This window comes from Salvelinus alpinus, chromosome 26 (genome assembly GCF_045679555.1).
Source record: "Salvelinus alpinus chromosome 26, SLU_Salpinus.1, whole genome shotgun sequence".
Taxonomy (NCBI): Eukaryota; Metazoa; Chordata; class Actinopteri; order Salmoniformes; family Salmonidae; genus Salvelinus; species Salvelinus alpinus.
In genome coordinates this window covers 39,330,569-39,347,901 of record NC_092111.1, presented here as the reverse complement: position 1 = coordinate 39,347,901, position 17,333 = coordinate 39,330,569, and the positions used below count along the sequence as shown (strand labels likewise).

At 46.7% G+C, this 17,333-nt stretch overlaps 1 protein-coding gene across 1 annotated transcript; it reads left to right on the top strand.

The window, feature by feature from the left end:
• Positions 1–236: 236 nt before the first annotated feature.
• Positions 237–4,105, top strand: LOC139555290 (transcription factor SOX-4-like). Its single transcript, XM_071368974.1, has one exon. It carries the CDS (start codon positions 752–754, stop codon positions 1,910–1,912), a length of 1,161 nt encoding a protein of 386 aa, XP_071225075.1. The 5' UTR covers positions 237–751; the 3' UTR covers positions 1,913–4,105.
• The last annotated feature ends 13,228 nt before the right edge of the window (positions 4,106–17,333 follow it).

Here is a 17,333-nt window from a genome sequence, read left to right as displayed (position 1 = left end):
CGGCAGAGAAAGGACTGCGAAGTTTTGACTCTCAGTTCGGTTCCGTCAGACAGGAATGAGGTCAGATACACGAATGTTCATTGCAGACCGATTATTATTACACGGTTTATTCAGCCAATGGACTCCGACTAGGCGTGGTTTTGGACAAAAACAGGATAGAGACAGCCTGTGATTGGCTGTTTAGTGTAGCCTTTATTTCTCGCGAAGGGGATATAAAAGTGTGTAGCGTTGAACGTTATGTTTACAGTATACTGGCAGACCGATCAGGAAAGAGAGGACTATGAAAAAGTGCGACACTTCCATTCTTCCACATGGTTCTGTCACTGCTCAGGCGAGCTGCGCAGGCAGCGATATTATACCTCTCATAGGAAAGTTACAGAGTTGTTTTCAGCAGCGAAGGGCTCGAGGTACCACAGGGCGAGTTTTCAGTCGCACTGGCAGTTGAACGTTTGATTGCAGAACATTTTTAATTTGTTATTTCGTTCTCTTTTTTGAAGATATACGCGCACTAGAGACTGACTGCGCGGCGTCTCCAAAACGGACTGAAAGATAGAGGAGACTTGCAATAACTTTTACGCAATCCGTCCAGTGTGGTTACATAAACATACGTTTATTGAGTGACTGAAAGAAAACCGATGATATAACAACATTGGCAACTTTTGCGCACTTTCTCACCATAACATAATTCTGAACAGCACTTTTTTTGGTACGTTTTCTGTCTAACCGAGAGATTGAGAAAGAAAGAGAAACGATGGTACAGCACATGAGCCACGCAGAGAGCACAGATTCATTCTCTCCTGGTGGGGACTGCACCGATACCGGAGATATGGACTTGGAGATGGACGCGTCTCCGACTCCCGGGTCTCCGCTATCCTCCACGGGAGGGGACCGAGGCAACGTCGCCTGGTGTAAAACCCCCACGGGACACATCAAGAGACCGATGAACGCATTTATGGTGTGGTCTCAGATCGAGAGGAGAAAGATCATGGAGCAGAGCCCGGACATGCACAACGCTGAGATCTCCAAGCGGCTGGGCAAGCGCTGGAAACTGCTCAAAGACACAGATAAAATCCCCTTCATCCGGGAAGCAGAGCGGCTGAGACTCAAGCACATGGCCGACTACCCTGACTACAAGTATCGGCCACGGAAGAAGGTTAAGACGCCCAGCTCAAAGACAGAGCGGGGAGAGAGAGGAGAGAAAGGAGCGGATAGGAGCGGGGGTTCTAAGTCCTCATCGAAAAGAAGCTCTGGGTCTAGGGGGAACAGCAGAGCGCACAAGCCGGGACAGGGGAGCGCCAAGCTGCCTACCCAGGGGCAGGAGTGTGCGTCTCCCGCGGATCACCACACGCTCTACAAATCCAGGTCAGTGACTGGTGCCCGGCAGATACCAGACAAGCCAGCCAGGCGCGTCTACATGTTTAGCGGGGGAGGGAGCTTGGACAGCGGGCCGCCCTCTGTGGGAGTCCCAGGGAGTCCCGCCCTGAGCAGCTCGTCTGAGTCCTGTGACCCGATGAGCCTGTATGAAGAACAGGCGACGGGGGCGAACGAAGCACTTCCCTCCAACCTTTCAACATCCTCACCATCATCGGCAGTCCGCCTCAGGTACACACGTGCGTCCTCTCCAACCCCGTCCGCCTCTCACTCCTCTTCCTCCTCCCTCTCTTCTTCCTCGGATGAAGAGCTGGAGGATGAGCGGTTCGAGCTAGAGCCGAGCCCCGGGTTTGAGAGCATGTCTCTGGGCAGCATGGGGCCATGTGAGTCGGAGCTCGACAGGGACCTGGACTGGAGCTTCGGCGAGTGTGGGGCGGGATCTCACTTTGACTTCCCCGACTACTGCACCCCCGAGGTCAGCGAGATGATCTCGGGAGACTGGCTGGAGTCTACCATCTCCAACCTGGTCTTCACTTACTGAGCGGCGGAAAGGAGAGAAAACACAGAGAACAAGAGTGAAAGAGAAGCCCCGCCCCGCGCAAAACTAAAGCCCAGTAAGTGTGAGAGTAGAATCTTCAGACATTCTTTCAGATTATTGGGGAGAGTGAAATGTGAGCTAAACTCTCCCTCGTTTTGTAAAGAAAAGCCTAATATTAATGACATGTGTTTAGGTTAAAATGTGCAGAGTGTGTGTTTCAAAAACGTAATCGTCTGTTCCATGTGGGTATTGACAAAGACACGAACGGGGACAGACAGGGGCGCATTGTTGCCTGGTGCGCAGAACAGAAGGAAAGTGCATCGCTTGCATTTGGAGAGCGAAGAGAGAAGGACTCTGAGCCCGCCTCTTTTTGAAGTGACACACACACAGACACACACACACGGACATACTGAACTGAAGTATTCAACCCGCCGGCAGGAGGAGGTTTGTAGGTTGATGGTGAACATGACTATGGGTAAATGGGCTTTTGGAGAGCTTGATGTTGCCATGGAGATGAAAGCAGTATTAGTGACCCTCTTCATGTGTTGTTCTCTGTGTGGGCGGGGTTTATGAAGGTAATATTCAGGTGGGTTTTTCTGAAGCTTAACATGCATGCGCTCCCTTGTGGAGTAGTCTGCACTGTTACATTGACTGATGCATCTGAAAATATGGTTATTACAATGTCATTACCGCGCTGATTGTGTGTGCGTGTGCGAGTGATAGTGTGAGTGTGTGTGTGTGCGATCACAGAACACAGTTCACAATCACCAGCTTTCGAATCAACGGCAGGACTTTTAATTAACAACTCAAACTCAGAATATTTTCTCTGAAACCTTTTACACTCTGAATGCACATTTCAGGACCAATTCCCTTACTGCGCAACGCCTAGCACATCTGGCTGTAGTTATTCTATATCAGATGACGTTTTTTTTTATATCGATGTATTTACACCAGCCGAACATGTTTTTTTTAATACTTTGAGGTATTGTTATTGTATAATAGGTCTTGTTTGTGTGTAAGCCATGCGCCTGTCTGTATCCCTGTGCAGAAGGGCTAGAAGTGTATCTTATTTAAATGTTGAAATCTCTCACTTTTTTAAAGGAGAACTCAGTAAGTGTCATTTTCTATATGTGTATTTTTGTACAATATCTATGGAGGGAGTGCCCGTCGGTGGTTGCTTGGATTCCTGATGTTCAAAGCCAGAGGGTCCGTTGTCACATAATCTGCTCCTTTATACAATGTTTACACTTGACAGTATCGCGCCACATGCTTCTTCTTAAAGGCACAGTGTATATATTACCCTAGCCAAGTAAAACACATTGACACGCTACTTACACTAGAGCGTCAGCTGCACCCAGTGACTGTGTTTCAACAGGTGGTTTTGCATAACTTGGACCCAGATCTAGTTGTGCTATCTTGTCAAGTCCTTGTCAAGGAGTGGCACGATGGCACAAACAGACTGGTACCCAGGCTACAGTATATCAGAATTGTTAAAAAGAGAGAAATATGCTGTTGGATTGAGAGAGAAAACATTGGTATGCTTTTATTGATAAGTTTGTTTTGAAACCACTGGATGGAATGTGACACTCACACATTCTAAATGCCGATTTGAGTCAGAGGGAGGTGGAGGGAGATGGTGGAGGGAGGTGTATGAAGTGCTTCAATCATCTATCATTGCGCAATTGCATAATAAGAGTATGTAATCGTTTTTCTACCTGTTGGCTTACTTGGCTAAGACTAGCTAGCTAATTGTTTTCCTATATTATGGCATGGCAAATTAGCAATTGTATTTCAGATTCAGGTATATGTATAGCTGTTGTGTTTAAGATTTTTTTTTTTTTAAGAATATCAATTGAAGATATTTATGTTTATTGACTGTACTATAATGCAGATACGATTGTGTTTCTATGTATAATGATCAACGACAGACACTAAAATTGCCATCTTTTGTCATTATGATGTTGAAGATGATTGTGGTCCAGGATCTTCATTTTTTATTTTTTTTTCATTTGTGCAATATGCTGTGTGTATGATCATGTTTCCTCCAATCGTACCATATCTCAATTGAATATAGAACTCAACGCCAGCCAATCGGGTCAATGACTGCCTCAGACCTCTATACAGAGCATTTTTATTTGTTTGTTTGTATGTTTGTTTAGTTTTTTCAAGACGGAAATAAAATCAGCTGGAACTGAATCTGTCCTCATTGCGTTGATTTATTGGGAAAATTTAGGCGACTGGCAATTAATTACAGTAGCCTGGGTACCAGTGTGTTTGTACAATCATGCCACTCCTTGCCACAAAATATGTCCTCCTCTTAGAGGAAAATAGGGGGCTCAGTAAAAGGTGTTTCTTTGTGTGCCAGGGTTGAGTTGAGTCTCAGAACAATAGAAGTGGCTCCTCTCTATCAATCGCCACGTGGAGAAAACGTGGCTGCCACGGCAACACTGTATCCGAGAGCGAGGAGGCCGCACACAATTGGCTGGGGACGCCATTTAATGTGCCTGCGTGTGTGACGGGGCGCAGCCCAGCTATTTGGGATGGAGGAGCTGTGCCAAACATTTCCTCGACATGACTTAATTGGGGGAAGGGGACGAAGGCAGGTGTGTCTGTGTGTCTGACTGTGTGTGTGTGTGTGTGTGTGTGTGTGTCTTTTTGTCTGTGTGCTTGTGCATATGTGTGTGTGTCTGTCTGACTGTGTGTGTGTGTGTTCACTTATGCATGTGTCTGTGTGTGTTTCTGTCTGTGTTTATGTGTGTGCGTGTGTGTGTTTGTCTATTCTAGTGGAATGGGCCAGAGACTGCCTTCTGCCTCCTACATTGAAATTAATTATTTCTGGTGTCTGGTGCATCTAATGACAGAGACAGTTCAATAAGGAGAGACACCCTCCCTGATGTATAGTATTTAGTATGGATTCATTAAGGGTTAGGGACAGAGACAGTTCAATAAGGACAGAGACCCTCCCTGATGTATAGTATTTAGTATGGATACATGAATAATTTCCCTCAGTGTTATGGAGAGCCGAGATGGGAACTTATTAGGTTGACATCACTAGCAGGGTAATGTAAATGATCGGGCTGGGTCCCAATTGGCACCCTATCCCCAATGTAGTGCACTACTTTTGACCAATATAGTGCACTACTTTTAACCAGATTCCTTGCCCATGCCCTGGTCAAAAGCAGAGCACTACTGTACATAGGGAAAATGATTCCATTTTGGATGTAGCCTAGGACAGATGATGGTGAGGGTCATTACATAGACTGTCTTTAATAAGGATCAGGCAGCTCAGACTGTCTTTAATAAGGATCAGGCAGCTCAGACTGTCTTTAATAAGGATCAGGCAGCTCAGACTGTCTTTAATAAGGATCAGGCAGCTCATACTGTCTTTAATAAGGAGCAGACAGCTCAGACTGTCTTTAATAAGGAGCAGACAGCTCAGACTGTCTTTAATAAGGATCAGGCAGCTCAGACTGTCTTTAATAAGGAGCAGGCAGCTCAGACTGTCTTTAATAAGGAGCAGGCAGCTCAGACTGTCTAATAAGGAGCAGGAAGCTCAAATCAAGTTTATTTTATATAGCCCTTCGTACATCAGCTAATATCTCGAAGTGCTGTACAGAAACCCAGCCTAAAACCCCAAACAGCAAGCAATGCAGGTGTAGAAGCACGGCGGCTAGGAAAAACTCCCTAGAAAGGCCAAAACCTAGGAAGAAACCTAGAGAGGAACCAGGCTATGAGGGGTGGCCAGTCCTCTTCTGGCTGTGCCGGGTGGAGATTATAACAGAACATGGCCAAGATGTTCAAATGTTCATAAATGTTCACAAATAATAATCAGGAGTAAATGTCAGTTGGCTTTTCATAGCCGATCATTAAGAGTATCTCTACCGCTCCTGCGGTCTCTAGAGAGTTGAAAACAGAAGGTCTGGGACAGGCAGCTCAGACTGTCTTTAATAAGGAGCAGGCAGCTCAGACTGTCTTTAATAAGGAGCAGGCAGCTCATACTGTCTTTAATAAGGAACAGGCAGCTCAGACTGTCTTTAATAAGGAGCAGGCAACTAAGACTGTCTTTAATAAGGAGCAGGCAGCTCAGACTGTCTTTAATAAGGAGCAGGCAACTAAGACTGCCTTTAATAAGGAGCAGGCAGCTCAGACTGTCTTTAATAAGAAGCAGGCAGCTCTGACTGTCTTTAATAAGGAGCAGGCAGCTCAGACTGTCTTTAATAAGGACTAGGCACCCACTCACACAAAGAAAGTTGTGCATAAAAAGTCAAAAATCTTCTTGCTGATGGACATGAAGCATTGAAACACCAGATGACAAATTATAAAAGAAAGAAAACATTCAATACATTGGAAAGATGTTCACATTTGCCATGCTTAGCTAAAGTTGCGCTCTAGTGACTCCTTGGGGCGTGCCGGGTGCCTGAAGGCTGACTTCGGTTGTCAGTTGAATGGTGTTTCATCTGACACATTGGTGCAGCTGGCTTCCGGGTTAAGCGGGCGGGTGTTAAGGAGCGTGGTTTGGCGGGTCATGTTTCAGAGGACGCATGACTCGACCTTCGCCTCTCCCGAGCCCGTTGGGGAGTTGCAACAATGAGACAAGATCGAAATGGGATATTACGAAACTGGGAAGAAAAAGGGGGTTTAATTTTATTTTTTTTAAGTAGTGGCATGGATCAGAAATCCAGTCAGTATTTGGTGTGACCACCATTTGCCTCATGCAGCACGACATATCTTCCTCTTCATTGGGCTTTTGATTGTGGCCTGTGGAATATTGTCCCACTCCTCTTCCATGGGGCCTGTGGAATGTTGTCCCACTCCTCTTCCATGGGGGCCTGTGGAATGTTGTCCCACTCCTCTTCCATGGGGGCTGTGGAATGTTGTCCCACTCCTCTTCCATGGGGGCCTGTGGAATGTTGTCCCACTCCTCTTCCATGGGGGCCTGTGGAATGTTGTCCCACTCCTCTTCCATGGGGGCTGTGGAATGTTGTCCCACTCCTCTTCCATGGGGACTGTGGAATGTTGTCCCACTCCTCTTCCATGGGGGCTGTGGAATGTTGTCCCACTCCTCTTCCATGGGGGCTGTGGAATGTTGTCCCACTCCTCTTCCATGGGGGCTGTGGAATGTTGTCCCACTCCTCTTCCATGGGGGCCTGTGGAATGTTGTCCCACTCCTCTTCCATGGGGGCTGTGGAATGTTGTCCCACTCCTCTTCCATGGGGGCTGTGGAATGTTGTCCCACTCCTCTTCCATGGGGGCTGTGGAATGTTGTCCCACTCCTCTTCCATGGGGGCTGTGGAATATTGTCCCACTCCTCTTCCATGGGGGCTGTGGAATGTTGTCCCACTCCTCTTCCATGGGGGCTGTGGAATATTGTCCCACTCCTCTTCCATGGGGGCTGTGGAATGTTGTCCCACTCCTCTTCCATGGGGGCTGTGGAATATGTGCTGGATATTGGCGGAAACTCAAACAAGCTGTCGTACATGTTGATCCAGAACATGCCAAACATGCTCAATGGGTGACATGTCTGTGTAAGAAACACGATTAAGAGACAGAGAGCTGGTTTCAAGCGCAGAGCGCAGCAGGGGTTTAATGGAAGGGACCACAGGAGGAGGCAGGTAGCTGTGTCCAGGTGCAGGCAGAAGGTCATACACAGGAGGAGGCAGGTAGCTGGGTCCAGGGGCAGGCAGAAGGTCATACACAGGAGGAGGCAGGTAGCTGGGTCCAGTGGCAGGCAGAAGGTCATACACAGGAGGAGGCAGGTCGCTGGGTCCAGGGGCAGGCAGAAGGTCATACACAGGAGGAGGCAGGTAGCTGGGTCCAGGGGCAGGCAGAAGGTCATACACAGGAGGAGGCAGGTATCTGGGTCCAGTGGCAGGCAGAAGGTCATACACGGTAGGTCCAAAAATGGCAACAGTACAGGCAGGTAATAGGCGTCGTGAGTGAGGCAGGCAAAAACTATCATACAAGGGAGGCGAGAAGGACGGGAAAAAACCGAACTCCGAAAAAGTGTGTCTCAAAACAAAACAAAACCTCACAGTGATGGGGTGCAAATAACTGAACTAAATAGTGTGGGAGGATGACATGCAGGTGTGTGAACAGGTGATTAGAATTCAGGTGATTGGGATCTGGAGAGTGAGCTGCATTCTGGGGATCTATGTGTTTGAGTGTGAGTTGGATGCAGATGTTACAGTCTGGTGAGTATGCAGGCTATGATTTTTATTTATTTTATTTAACCAGGCAAGTCAGTTAGGAAACAAATTCTTATTTACAACGACAGCGTAGGAACAGTGGGTTAACTGGTCTAGGAACAGTGGGTTAACTGGTCTAGGAACAGTGGGTTAACTGGTCTAGGAACAGTGGGTTAACTGGTCTAGGAACAGTGGGTTAACTGGTCTAGGAACAGTTGGGTTAACTGGTCTAGGAACAGTGGGTTAACTGGTCTAGGAACAGTGGGTTAACTGGTCTAGGAACAGTGGGTTAACTGGTCTAGGAACAGTGGGTTAACTGGTCTAGGAACAGTGGGTTAACTGGTCTAGGAACAGTGGGTTAACTGGTCTAGGAACAGTGGGTTAACTGGCCTAGGAACAGTGGGTTAACTGGTCTAGGAACAGTGGGTTAACTGGTCTAGGAACAGTGGGTTAACTGGTCTAGGAACAGTGGGTTAACTGGTCTAGGAACAGTGGGTTAACTGGTCTAGGAACAGTGGGTTAACTGGTCTAGGAACAGTGGGTTAACTGGTCTAGGAACAGTGGGTTAACTGGTCTAGGAACAGTGGGTTAACTGGTCTAGGAACAGTGGGTTAACTGGTCTAGGAACAGTGGGTTAACTGGTCTAGGAACAGTGGGTTAACTGGTCTAGGAACAGTGGGTTAACTGGTCTAGGAACAGTGGGTTAACTGGTCTAGGAACAGTGGGTTAACTGGTCTAGGAACAGTGGGTTAACTGGTCTAGGAACAGTGGGTTAACTGGTCTAGGAACAGTGGGTTAACTGGTCTAGGAACAGTGGGTTAACTGGTCTAGGAACAGTGGGTTAACTGGTCTAGGAACAGTGGGTAAACTGTCTTGTTCAGGTTTTTACCTTGTCAGCTCAGGGATTCAATCTTGCAACCTTTCGGTTACTAGTCCAACGCTTTAAACACTAGGCTACCCTGCCGCCCCATGATCACACCAGATACTGACTGGTTTTCTGATTCACGCCCCTACCTTTGTTTAAGGTATCGGTGACCAACAGATTTCTATCTGTATTCCAAGTAATGTGAAATCTATAGATTAGGGCCTAATGAATTGATTTCAATTGACTGTTTTCATTATATGAACTGTAACTCAGTAAACTCTCTGAAATTGTTGCATGTTTGCGTTTATATTTTTGTTCAATGTAGTTTGCACAGACGACTTCAGCCATATGAAAAACATTCCAATACAAAATATACCTAGCTATCTAGCTTCATTTGCTTGTAGCTTGCTTCTCATTCAACTTGTGTTAGCTAGCTAGCTACTGCTGCTAGCCTGTTATTAGCTAGTTACAGCTGCTAGCCTGCTACTAGCTAACTACTGCTGCTAGCCTGCTATTAGCTAGTTACAGCTGCTAGCCTGCTACTAGCTAGCTACTGCTGCTAGCCTGCTATTTGCTAGTTACAGCTGCTAGCCTGCTACTAGCTAGCTACTGCTGCTAGCCTGCTATTTGCTAGTTACAGCTGCTAGCCTGTATTTGTTAATTGGCAGTCAAGCATCGATCATGTCACCAGATTCAGACTCTCAATATTTATTGGAAAGGAGCATCCTGATCACCACCCTGTGAAGTTCATAAGTTATTTCATCTGTAGCCTAATAAACTGCATGGTTTCCCGAGTCGTAAAAGATCCCACCATGTCAAACAAACAAATGATCTGTTGGCATTTATAAAATTATATTGAAACTTCCTGTTTCCATCACAGCTGTTGTAATTTTCTTTTAAATGGTATGACTTTACTCACATAACGGTGGATGGAAGCGTGGTTTCCATCCAATTGGCGACAGATTTGAATGCGAATATAAAAAAATCCAGATATGTTTCCATCAAATATACCTGTTGCAGATAAAAGTCTGTCTGTGATGACATAGTGCATATAAAAATAACGTTTGCGGTTATATTCCCATATACCAAATAATGAATACAAGTTAAATGGGTTTCCATCCAATTTCAAAAAATATGTCGCGTTATATTTTGCGAATGTGCCAACTCTGGTCTTGGCAGGTGCACTATAGCCAACTGCGTGGAGAAACAGTACAGGTAGGTTAACCTACATCAGAAACAGTGCAGGTAGGTTAACCTACAACATAATACATCAGAAACAGGACAGGTAGGTTAACCTACATCAGAAACAGTGCAGGTAGGATAACCTACATCAGAAACAGTGCAGGTAGGATAACCTACATCAGAAACAGTGCAGGTAGGATAACCTACATCAGAAACAGTGCAGGTAGGATAACCTACATCAGAAACAGGACAGGTAGGATAACCTACATCAGAAACAGGACAGGTAGGTTAACCTACAGCAGAATACATCAGAAACAGGACAGGTAGGTTAACCTACATCAGAAACAGTGCAGGTAGGATAACCTACATCAGAAACAGTGCAGGTAGGATAACCTACATCAGAAACAGTGCAGGTAGGATAACCTACATCAGAAACAGTGCAGGTAGGATAACCTACATCAGAAACAGTGCAGGTAGGATAACCTACATCAGAAACAGTGCAGGTAGGATAACCTACATCAGAAACAGGACAGGTAGGATAACCTACATCAGAAACAGGACAGGTAGGTTAACCTACAGCAGAATACATCAGAAACAGGACAGGTAGGATAACCTACAGCAGAAACAGGACAGGTAGGTTAACCTACAGCAGAATACATAAGAAACAGGACAGGTAGGATAACCTACAACAGAAACAGGACAGGTAGGATAACCTACATCAGAAACAGGATAGGTAGGATAACCTACAACAGAAACAGGACAGGTAGGTTAACCTACAGCAGAATACATCAGAAACAGGACAGGTAGGATAACCTACAGCAGAATACATCAGAAACTGGACAGGTAGGATAACCTACAGCAGAATACATCAGAAACAGGACAGGTAGGATAACCTACAGCAGAATACATCAGAAACAGGACAGGTAGGATAACCTACAGCAGAATACATCAGAAACAGGACAGGTAGGATAACCTACAGCAGAATACATCAGAAACAGGACAGGTAGGATAACCTACAGCAGAATACATCAGAAACAGGACAGGTAGGATAACCTACATCGTTGGTAACCAACCTTCTCTGAGTCAAAATGCAAGCCGATATCTACTGCTCCAAAAAAAATGATGATTTTAAAAACGTAAGCTTACGCAACATTAACCAATTAAAAATAGTTATGTAGCAATGAGTTATGTGCAGTAGGCTGTAGGCCCAAAACATTTTCACCGCATTTTGGCTATGCTTGAATTGCCCTGCCAATGTTGTTCTTCTGAGACCATTTAGAAATTATATATATAAAAAAAATATATATTTATTCGTTTTCTATTTTAAAAAATCCAATGATTTCGGGGAAGTGCAGAACTTTGACATTTCAGCAACAGGAAGGTAGCACCTCAAAATGTGAGGTAACGGCGAAGTTCAACTCCGTGTTGAGCTTCCACACTTTTACAACATTAGAAGAAGCACAGAAGAGGTGGATAATAAATATTATACATGACAAGTTCACAGTGAGAAATCACACCAGGGTCTGCAACCGTCATTTCCAAGCTGAGGAGCCTTCGACCAGCATCGGGCACAGGGAGCTCTGGTTGTTCGCTTCCAGTGGAACGGCTACAACATACGACACACTCGGGCCCTGCTGTAGGCTTGTTTTTCTCCATCTGTCCATCTCTCTCTCTCTCTCTCTCGCTTGCTCTTTCTATCTTTCACTTGCTTGTTTCTCTCTCTGTGTACTCCCAACATTCTCCATCTCTCTCTCTCTCAATTCAATTTCAAGTCAAAGGGATTTTTTTGGCATGGGACACATATCTTTACATTGCCATAGCAAGTGAAATAGACAATAAACAAATGTTAAATAAACTATCAGAAATTAACACACATTTCAAAAGAATAGAGACCTTTTACATGTTATATTATGGCTATGTTCAGTGTTGTAACAATGTGCAAATAGCTGAAGTACAAAAGGGACAATAAATAAACAGATAAATATCTGTCTTTCTCTGTTTCTCTCCCTCCATCACTCTGTTATGCCACAGTAGGAGTTAGGAGTTATTCAGAGGGATGGTTCACTGGTTGTAATATAAAATTAAATCAAATCAAACTTTATTTGTCACATGCTCCGAATACAACAAGTGTAGACTTTACCGTGAAATGCTTACTTACAAGCCCTTAACCAACCGTGCAGTTCAAGAAAAGTTAAGAAAATATTTACCAAATAATCCAGAGTAAACATTTTTTTAAACACAATAATGAGGCTATATACAGGGGTTACCGGTACGGAGTCAGTGTGTGTGGGTACAGGTTAGTACAGGTAATTTGTACTTGTAGGTAGGGATGAAGTGACTATGCATAGATAATGAACAGTGAGTGGCAGCAGTGTACAAAACAAAAGGGGGGGGGGGGGGGGGGTCAATGTAAATAGTCCAGGTGGCCATTTGATTAATTGTTCATCAGTCTCATGGCTTGGGGACAGAAGCTGTTAAGGAGCCTTTTGGTCCTAGACTTGGCACTCCGGTACTGCTTGCTGTGCGGTAGCAGAGAAAACAGTCTATGACTTGGCTGACTGGAGTCTCTGACAATTTTATGGTCTTTCCTCTGACACTACCTATTATATAGGTCCTGGATGGCAAGAAGCTTGGCCCAAGTGATGTACTGGGCCGTACGCACTACCCTCTGTAGTGCCTTACGGTCAGATGCCAAGCAGTTGCCGTACCAGGCGGTGATGCACCCGGTTCAGGATGCTCTCGATGGTGCAGCTGTAGAACTTTTTCAGGATCTGGGGACACTTTCCAAATCTTTTCAGTCTCCTGAGGGGGAAAAGGTGTTGTAGTTCCCTCTTCACGACTGGCTTGGTATTTACATTTACATTTACATTTAAGTCATTTAGCGACGCTCTTATCCAGAGCGACTTACACCCTTGGTATGTTTGGACCATGATAGTTCATTGGTGATGTGGACACCAAGGAACTTGAAACTCTCGACCCGCTCCTCTACAGCCCCGTCGATGTTAATGGGGGCGTGTTCGGCCCGTCTTTTCCTGTAGTCTACGATTAGCTTATTTTTTCTTGCTCAAATTGTTCTGGCACCACACTGCCAGTTCTCCCTACAGGCTGTCTCATCGTTGTCAGTGATCAGGCCTACCACTGTTGTGTCGTCAGCAAACTTGATGATGGTGTTGTAGTCGTGTTTGGCCACGCAGGCGTGGGTGAACAGGGAGTACAGGAGGGGAATAAGTACACACCCCTGAGGGGCCCAAGAGTTGAGGATCAGTGTGGCAGACGTATTGTTGCCTACCCTTACCACCTGGGGGCGGCCCGTCAGGAAGTCCAGGATCCAGTTGCGGAGGGAGGTGTTTAGTCCCAGGGTCCTTAGCTTAGTGATGAGCTTTGAGGGCACTAACAGTTAATGAACAGCATTCTCACATAGGTGTTCCTTTTGTCCAGGTGGGAAAGGCAGTGTGGAGTGCGATTGAGATTGCATCATCTGTGGATCTGTTGGGGGCGGTATGCGAATTGGAGTGGGTCTAGGGTATCCGGGAGGATGCTGTTGATGTGAGCCATGACCAGCCTTTCAAAGCACTTCATGGCATAATATTCATGGCATAATATTCATGGCATAATATTCACTTCATGACATAATATAAACTTCATGGCATAATATATAGCAATGACACAATATTATGTCATTTCTAATCTATTTCTTATTCATTTTAATGTGTTCCAACTTTCCCATAGGTTTGCAACTCACACCCATCTAATGGTCTTCTGGAAGCTCATCGAACGGGACAAGACACAACATGATTAGTGTAATGAGAGTAGGAGCAGCGGCAAATAAGAACAAGGAGGCCACATGCCAAAGCAACGCAAAGGTAAATACAATCTTTCTTAAACTGTTTTTGTCAAAGTGGCAACTTGAAAAAAAATCAAAAGACAGCAAAGCAACAGCATCAGTCATTCTAATGTCACAGAGCCCTCCTGATCTGTACAGAACAGCCATGTCACTGTCACAGAGCCCTCCTGATCTGTACAGAACAGCCATGTCACTGTCACAGAGCCCTCCTGATCTGTACAGAACAGCCATGTGACTGTCACAGAGCCCTCCTGATCTGTACAGAACAGCCATGTGACTGTCACAGAGCCCTCCTGATCTGTACAGAACAGCCATGTCACTGTCACAGAGCCCTCCTGATCTGTACAGAACAGCCATGTGACTGTCACAGAGCCCTCCTGATCTGTACAGAACAGCCATGTGACTGTCACAGAGCCCTCCTGATCTGTACAGAACAGCCATGTGACTGTCACAGAGCCCTCCTGATCTGTACAGAACAGCCATGTGACTGTCACAGAGCCCTCCTGATCTGTACAGAACAGCCATGTCACTGTCACAGAGCCCTCCTGATCTGTACAGAACAGCCATGTGACTGTCACAGAGCCCTCCTGATCTGTACAGAACAGCCATGTCACTGTCACAGAGCCCTCCTGATCTGTACAGAACAGCCATGTCACTGTCACAGAGCCCTCCTGATCTGTACAGAACAGCCATGTGACTGTCACAGAGCCCTCCTGATCTGTACAGAACAGCCATGTCACTGTCACAGAGCCCTCCTGATCTGTACAAAACAGCCATTTCACTGTCACAGAGCCCTCCTGATCTGTACAGAACAGCCATGTCACTGTCACAGAGCCCTCCTGATCTGTACAGAACAGCCATGTGACTGTCACAGAGCCCTCCTGATCTGTACAGAACAGCCATGTCACTGTCACAGAGCCCTCCTGATCTGTACAGAACAGCCATGTCACTGTCACAGAGCCCTCCTGATCTGTACAGAACAGCCATGTCACTGTCACAGAGCCCTCCTGATCTGTACAGAACAGCCATGTCACTGTCACAGAGCCCTCCTGATCTGTACAGAACAGCCATGTGACTGTCACAGAGCCCTCCTGATCTGTGCAGAACAGCCATGTCACTGTCACAGAGCCCTCCTGATCTGTACAGAACAGCCATGTCACTGTCACAGAGCCCTCCTGATCTGTACAGAACAGCCATGTGACTGTCACAGAGCCCTCCTGATCTGTACAGAACAGCCATGTCACTGTCACAGAGCCCTCCTGATCTGTACAGAACAGCCATGTCACTGTCACAGAGCCCTCCTGATCTGTACAGAACAGCCATGTCACTGTCACAGAGCCCTCCTGATCTGTACAGAACAGCCATGTGACTGTCACAGAGCCCTCCTGATCTGTACAGAACAGCCATGTGACTGTCACAGAGCCCTCCTGATCTGTACAGAACAGCCATGTCACTGTCACAGAGCCCTCCTGATCTGTACAGAACAGCCATGTGACTGTCACAGAGCCCTCCTGATCTGTACAGAACAGCCATGTCACTGTCACAGAGCCCTCCTGATCTGTACAGAACAGCCATGTGACTGTCACAGAGCCCTCCTGATCTGTACAGAACAGCCATGTGACTGTCACAGAGCCCTCCTGATCTGTACAGAACAGCCATGTGACTGTCACAGAGCCCTCCTGATCTGTACAGAACAGCCATGTCACTGTCACAGAGCCCTCCTGATCTGTACAGAACAGCCATGTGACTGTCACAGAGCCCTCCTGATCTGTACAGAACAGCCATGTCACTGTCACAGAGCCCTCCTGATCTGTACAGAACAGCCATGTGACTGTCACAGAGCCCTCCTGATCTGTACAGAACAGCCATGTCACTGTCACAGAGCCCTCCTGATCTGAACAGAACAGCCATGTCACTGTCACAGAGCCCTCCTGATCTGTACAGAACAGCCATGTCACTGTCACAGAGCCCTCCTGATCTGTACAGAACAGCCATGTGACTGTCACAGAGCCCTCCTGATCTGTACAGAACAGCCATGTGACTGTCACAGAGCCCTCCTGATCTGTACAGAACAGCCATGTGACTGTCACAGAGCCCTCCTGATCTGTACAGAACAGCCATGTGACTGTCACAGAGCCCTCCTGATCTGTACAGAACAGCCATGTCACTGTCACAGAGCCCTCCTGATCTGTACAGAACAGCCATGTGACTGTCACAGAGCCCTCCTGATCTGTACAGAACAGCCATGTGACTGTCACAGAGCCCTCCTGATCTGTACAGAACAGCCATGTGACTGTCACAGAGCCCTCCTGATCTGTACAGAACAGCCATGTGACTGTCACAGAGCCCTCCTGATCTGTACAGAACAGCCATGTGACTGTCACAGAGCCCTCCTGATCTGTACAGAACAGCCATGTCACTGTCACAGAGCCCTCCTGATCTGTACAGAACAGCCATGTGACTGTCACAGAGCCCTCCTGATCTGTACAGAACAGCCATGTCACTGTCACAGAGCCCTCCTGATCTGTACAGAACAGCCATGTGACTGTCACAGAGCCCTCCTGATCTGTACAGAACAGCCATGTGACTGTCACAGAGCCCTCCTGATCTGTACAGAACAGCCATGTGACTGTCACAGAGCCCTCCTGATCTGTACAGAACAGCCATGTGACTGTCACAGAGCCCTCCTGATCTGTACAGAACAGCAATGTCACTGTCACAGAGCCCTCCTGATCTGTACAGAACAGCCATGTGACTGTCACAGAGCCCTCCTGATCTGTACAGAACAGCCATGTGACTGTCACAGAGCCCTCCTGATCTGTACAGAACAGCCATGTGACTGTCACAGAGCCCTCCTGATCTGTACAGAACAGCCATGTGACTGTCACAAAGCCCTCCTGATCTGTACAGAACAGCCATGTGACTGTCACAGAGCCCTCCTGATCTGTACAGAACAGCCATGTCACTGTCACAGAGCCCTCCTGATCTGTACAGAACAGCCATGTCACTGTCACAGAGCCCTCCTGATCTGTACAGAACAGCCATGTGACTGTCACAGAGCCCTCCTGATCTGTACAGAACAGCCATGTCACTGTCACAGAGCCCTCCTGATCTGTACAAAACAGCCATTTCACTGTCACAGAGCCCTCCTGATCTGTACAGAACAGCCATGTGACTGTCACAGAGCCCTCCTGATCTGTACAGAACAGCCATGTCACTGTCACAGAGCCCTCCTGATCTGTACAGAACAGCCATGTCACTGTCACAGAGCCCTCCTGATCTGTACAGAACAGCCATGTCACTGTCACAGAGCCCTCCTGATCTGTACAGAACAGCCATGTGACTGTC

Coding starts and splice junctions, on each gene's coding strand:
- LOC139555290 (XM_071368974.1), top strand. CDS start 752: ATGGTACAGCACATGAGCCACGCAGAGAGCACAGATTCATTCTCTCCT.